The sequence below is a fragment of the Palaemon carinicauda genome, unplaced genomic scaffold (genome assembly GCF_036898095.1).
Source record: "Palaemon carinicauda isolate YSFRI2023 unplaced genomic scaffold, ASM3689809v2 scaffold596, whole genome shotgun sequence".
Lineage (NCBI taxonomy): Eukaryota > Metazoa > Arthropoda > Malacostraca > Decapoda > Palaemonidae > Palaemon > Palaemon carinicauda.
In genome coordinates this window covers 7501-13300 of record NW_027171867.1, presented here as the reverse complement: position 1 = coordinate 13300, position 5800 = coordinate 7501, and the positions used below count along the sequence as shown (strand labels likewise).

Sequence of the window (5800 nt, the reverse complement as noted above, 5' to 3'; positions counted from 1 at the left end):
CACACACACATATATATATATATATATATATATATATATATATATATATATATATATATATATATATATATATATATATATATATATATATATATATGGCAATATCCTCGATTTCCAGTAATGGCAGTATCTCTTATATGGCAATGTCCATGATTTCCTATACTGGCAGTACCTCTCTTATGGCAACATCTTCATTTCCCAGTACTAGTACTGTACACCGCGCTTATGACAACCTCCCCGATTTCCACTACTGGCTGTAGCCGTCTTTTGCAAATATCCTTAAAATCTAGTAATGGCTGAACCCTTCCTATGAGGGCATCCTCTATTTCCATTACAGTCCCTTGTAGGTAGTAGGTTGGCCAAGGCACCAGCCACCTGTAGAGATACTACTGCTATCAATTTATTGGGTCCTTTGGACCCTCTCTCTGGTCATGGTTCCTTTTGTCTCTGTCTACACATACACCGAATATTCTGGCCTATTCATACCCCATTCTTACTTGTTTACTTGTTTTGGGTTTAAATCCAACCCTCTACTGAAGTCGAGTGAAATACTTCTCGGGTGGGTCCATATCAATCATCTAACAAAACATTTTCATTATAACTTAAACAATTCCTTGATTGTAGCATCCTCCAAATCATATGATCTTGTGAAAAGTAATGTCTTTAGTTTCTTCTGAAATTCAATTACTCCCTTTAGATCCTTCATTTCCGTTGGCAGTTTATTATAATGTCTAGGCGCACAGTAGCTAAAAGCCCTTTCACCAATTTTACTATTTGTTCTTGGTTCAGATAGTCTATGTTTTTCACTCATGTGTTTTATGGTAACATTTGTTTCTAATTCTAGTTTGTTCAGGCATTCTTTTAGATATTTAGGTTCATTTTGGTTTAGTATCTTAAACGTTAGTAAGAGTAGCTTGTATTCAATTCTCGCCTTTACCGGCAGCCATTGTATTTTAATTAGTGCAGGGGTAATTCTATCCCTATTGTGTAGTCCGTTTATTAATCTAGAGGCTCTGTTTTGTACTCTTTGAATTTTCTTCTGCTGATAATTTGGTAAGCCATAAAACAGTGAGTTGCATTAATCAATTCTTGAAAATATATGGTTATTAATGAGTATGGCCATAGATTTTTCATTTAAGTATTTACTAATAAATGCTATGTTTTTAATGTGATAGTTAAGATTTCTTACCATATTTATATGTTCATTGATTGTCAGTCTATCATCCATAGTTACTCCAAGATTTCTGACGGATTTCTTTAGGTTAATGATCGATTGACCTATTTCAATTCTTTGGAAGCATTCGATTCTTTTTATATTTGTTTAATTTCCAAAAATAATATTTTCACTTTTATCTTCATTGAGGTTGAGCTTTTTTGTTAACATCCCAGCCTTAATGTCATTCATTATTTCATATATCTTTCTTTTAGCTTCATTAACGGATGCTATTGGGAAATAGAATTGTGTATCATCTGTGTATATTTTAAACTTAACTCTATGAGTTTCAAGTATATTTGCCAGTTCATTCGTGTAAATTTCAAACAGGAGAGGACCTAGTACACTGCCTTAAGGCACCCCTTTAGTTAGTTTTCTTGTCTCAGATTCAACATTTGATATTACTACTTTAACTTTGTGGTTTTCAAGATAACTCACAAACCAGTCAAATGCTCGTTCTAAGATGCCCACAGCTTTAAGGTCTTCCATCAGATATGTATGTTCTACAGTATCAAATATTGCACTTAGATTCAGCATCACTAGAATACAACACTTGCCATTTGTTATAATTTCTCTTATGTCATTTTTAATCGCTAACATTGTTGTTTCTGTGGAGTAATTTTCTCTGTATGCAAATTGATCATCAGGTATAGCATTAGATTGTTTCAGACATTTCCAGGTTTGTTCGTGTATAGCAATTTCAATAATTTATGAAAAATATGACAGATTTTATATTGGCCTATATGAACTTAAATTGTCTATATCACCATCTCGTTTATATACAGGCTTGATACATGCAACTTTCTCACAGTCAGGGAAAACTCCTCTCTCCTCATACACTTGACGACACTGAGATTGCTAAACTAATCTTCATCTCTCAAGGGGTTAACTACTGCAATATAATTGTTCAATGGCTTCTTCCCGTTTGCTAAGGGTCGAAGAGACTCTTTAGCTATGATAAGCAGATATTTTAGGAGAAGGACACTTCAAAATAAAACATTGTTCTCTGGTCTTGGGTAGTGCCAGAGCATCTGTACAATTGCCTTCCACTGTCTTGGATAAGAGTTCTCTTGCTTAGCGCTGCACTCACACATGGTGTTCTATCTTTTCGTTATTTTAAAGATTATATAGTTTATGTGTGAATGATCTAATTTAGTGCTGTTACTGTTCTTGATATTTTTTTCATTGTTTATTCCTTCTGTGTATTTTATTTATTTCCTTATTTTCCTTCCTCACTGGACTATTTTTCCCTGTTATACACTTGGGCTTTTCCAACTAGGGTTATAGCCTGGCTATAATAATAATAATAATAATAATAATAATAATAATAATAATAATAATAATAATAATAAGGCAACATTCCCGATTTCCAGTACTAACAGCATATCTCGTATGACAATATCCTCGATTTTCAGTACTAACAGTACCTGTATTTTGGCAATAGCCTCCATTTCCAGTACTAGAAGTACCTTTCTGATGGCAACATCCTTGATTTCCAGAACTGGCAGTACCCCTAATATTATTATTATTATTATTATTATTATTATTATTATTATTATTATTATTATTATTATTATTTCTTGTTAAGCTACAACCCTTGTTGGAAAAGCAGGATGCTATAAGCCCAGGGGCTCCAACAGCAAAAATAGCCTAGTGAGGAAAGGAAACATGGAAAAATAAAATTTTGAGAAGAGTAACATTTAAATAAATATATCCTATAAAAACTTTAAAAACTTTAACAAAACAAGAGAAAGAAAAACAAGACAGAACAGTGTGCCCGAGTGTACCCTCAAGCAAGAGAACTCTAACCCAAGACAGTGGGAGACCAAGGTGCAGAGGCTATGGCACTACCCAAGACTAGAGAACAATGGTTTGATTTTGGATTGTCCCTCTGCTTGAGAAGCTCATTACCATAGCTAAGGAGTGTCTTGTACCATTGCTAAGAGGAAAGTGGCCACTGAACAATCATAGTGCAGTAGTTAACCCCTTGGGTGAAGAAGAATTGTTTGGTAATCTCAGTGTTATCAGGTTTGTGAGGACAGAGGAGAATCTGTAAAGAATAAGCCAGACAATTCGGTGTATATAGAGGTAATGGGAAAATAAACCGTAACTAGAGAGAAGGATCCAAAATAGTACTCTAAGGACCCCATAGCTTTCTAGCAGTAGTATCTCAACGGGTGGCTGGTACCCTGTCCAACCTACTACCTATGGCAACATTATCAATTTCCAGTACTAGTAATACCCCATTTATGGCAAAATTCTCGATTTCCACTACTGGCAGTACCTCTCTTATGACAACACCTTCAATTTCTATCACTGGCAGTACATCACTTACATCAACATCCTCGATCTCCAGTACTGCCAGTTTTAGTCTTGTGGCAACATCCTTGATTTCCAAGGATAGCAATACCTCTTTTCTAACAACAACTTTGATTTCCAGTAGTGGCATACCCTTCTTGTGGCAGTATCATCGATTCCCAGTACAGGCATTACCTCTCCTATGGCAACATCCTCGATTTTCAGTACTGGCATGCCCCTCTTATGGCAACATTCACGATTCTCAGTGCTGCCTGTACCTTTCAAATGGCAACTTGCTCGATTTCTAGTGCTAGCAGTATGCCTCTTATGGTAACATCCTCAAGATTCAATACTGGTAATACCTCTAGTATGGCAACATCATCGATTTCCAGCACTGGTAGTACCTCTTCTATGGCAACATCCCTCTTCTTTCGTAAATGCAGCTCCTAATGCAACACCCTAGTTTTCCAGTACTGAGAGTTCCTCTCCTATATGAACATCCTTAATTTCCTGCACTGACTTTTCCTTTCTCATGGCAACAACCTCGATCTACAGTAATGGTAGTACTTCTAGTATGTCAACATCCTTGATTTCCAGTACTAACAAGACCTCTCTTATGGCAACATCCTTGATTTCCAGTAATGGCATAATCCACTTATGGCAACATCCTCGATTTCCCTTACTGGCAGTACCTCTCTTATGACAACATCCTCGATTTCAAGTGTTGGCAGTACCCCTCTTGGCAACATCCTCCATTTCCAGTCCCACTCATATGGCAACATTGTTTCCAGACTGCACAGTGTGATTCCTGGTTACTGGTCTCCTCTCTTCTCATGTATTGCATGGTTCCCCTCCGGTTATGGTTCAGAGTCCGTTTCCTTCCGGCTTTTATAGCTGGCCTAACACAGTCTAATTGAGTAGCATATTTATCTTTTCAATTCCCTTACATGTATAAACATAATTGATCTTTGATTCCTTGAATTTCATTTGGATTTTTGTTCATCGTGACCACTTGTAGTCTTCCTTCGTTACCACTTTACGTCTTTCTACTTCTCTTCAAGGTTAGAATAAACGGAAATAGGACATTATAGAGACAAATTAGTAAGACTATTGATAAGTCTCATGCGGTATTTGGAGCCGCACTCACCGAAAAAATGCCAATTGATTGTTTCTATGAAAAACGCTGTGGAATATCACATTCTAACAACAATGCATCAACTAGAAAATCAATAAGCTATCAATAATATTCTAATAAAGCATTATCGATAAATTTTTGTATTTTTATACCAAAAATAATCATTACCATAGAAAATATAACGAACTTTTAAAATGAAGCATTGTGTATGTGTATACATGTTAAAGGCAAACAAATTTTAAACTATTCTTTCTAGTTTCTCGTTGTATAATAATATAATATGAAATGATATAATGTTAAAATATTATGGTAAATTATCAAATATAAAATTATGATAGAATGATTTAATATAACACAATTCATTAACATGCCTGTTACTATAGTGTTACTGTACCTAGAACTTCATATGTATAGTTTATAATCATATATTTGGTAAGAAAAACCTAAAGCACTGTAAAGTAACTTTAATTTGCCTGAAAACTTTAAATCATTCATTCATTCTTTACCCTAAAGGCCTCGGACCAGGCTGATCCATTGCCATTTTGACCGTTCGTCTCCAGAGCCCTATCCTCCGCAAGCTCCATTCACTCATTGGGGTCTATCTCCAGGATGTCCAAATCTTCAGTTAAGTTATCCATCTATCTCTTTCTAGGCCTTCCTCTTGGTCTGGTACTTATGGTTTTACCTAACATAACTATTCTAGTTAGCCTTCTCTCCTCCATTCTAGCAATATGTCCTGCATATCGAAGTCTCTGCGATCTAATAATATTGGAGATAGACGGTAATCCTGAGAGAGTTATCAATTAGTGATTGTGGCGTCTGCGCCACTCTCCAGCTTCGTCATCCTAAACCAGTACCCAGATCCGCCTCAAGATACTGCGTTGGAAACTTCAAGTTTTTTTCCAACTGCCTAGTAAGTGCCTATGTTTCTCCCCCGTATAGGACCATTGGACGGATTATGGTGTTATATACTTGTGTTTTAGTGGGCCTAGATAAAATTCTTGATCTTAATGTGTTATCAAGTGCCCATGAACATCTTATCCCTGCTGCAATCCTTAATCTAATTTCTTCCTGGATCGTGTTGTGTGACGTTATGGTGGAGCCAAAATATTTAAATGTGGATACTGCTTCCAGTTGTGATCCTCCAAAATCCA

The 5800-nt window shown here is 35.9% G+C and overlaps 1 protein-coding gene across 1 annotated transcript in view; it reads right to left on the bottom strand.

Moving 5' to 3' along the window:
* Window positions 1–5567: 5567 nt before the first annotated feature.
* Window positions 5568–5800, bottom strand: part of LOC137637230 (uncharacterized) — a gene marked incomplete at its 5' end in the record, with an annotated part of 433 nt that continues 200 nt past the window's right edge. The window contains one exon of the mRNA XM_068369492.1: window positions 5568–5800. This exon is cut by the window's right edge and continues 200 nt beyond it. Within this exon, the coding sequence (XP_068225593.1) occupies window positions 5568–5800 (233 nt within the window).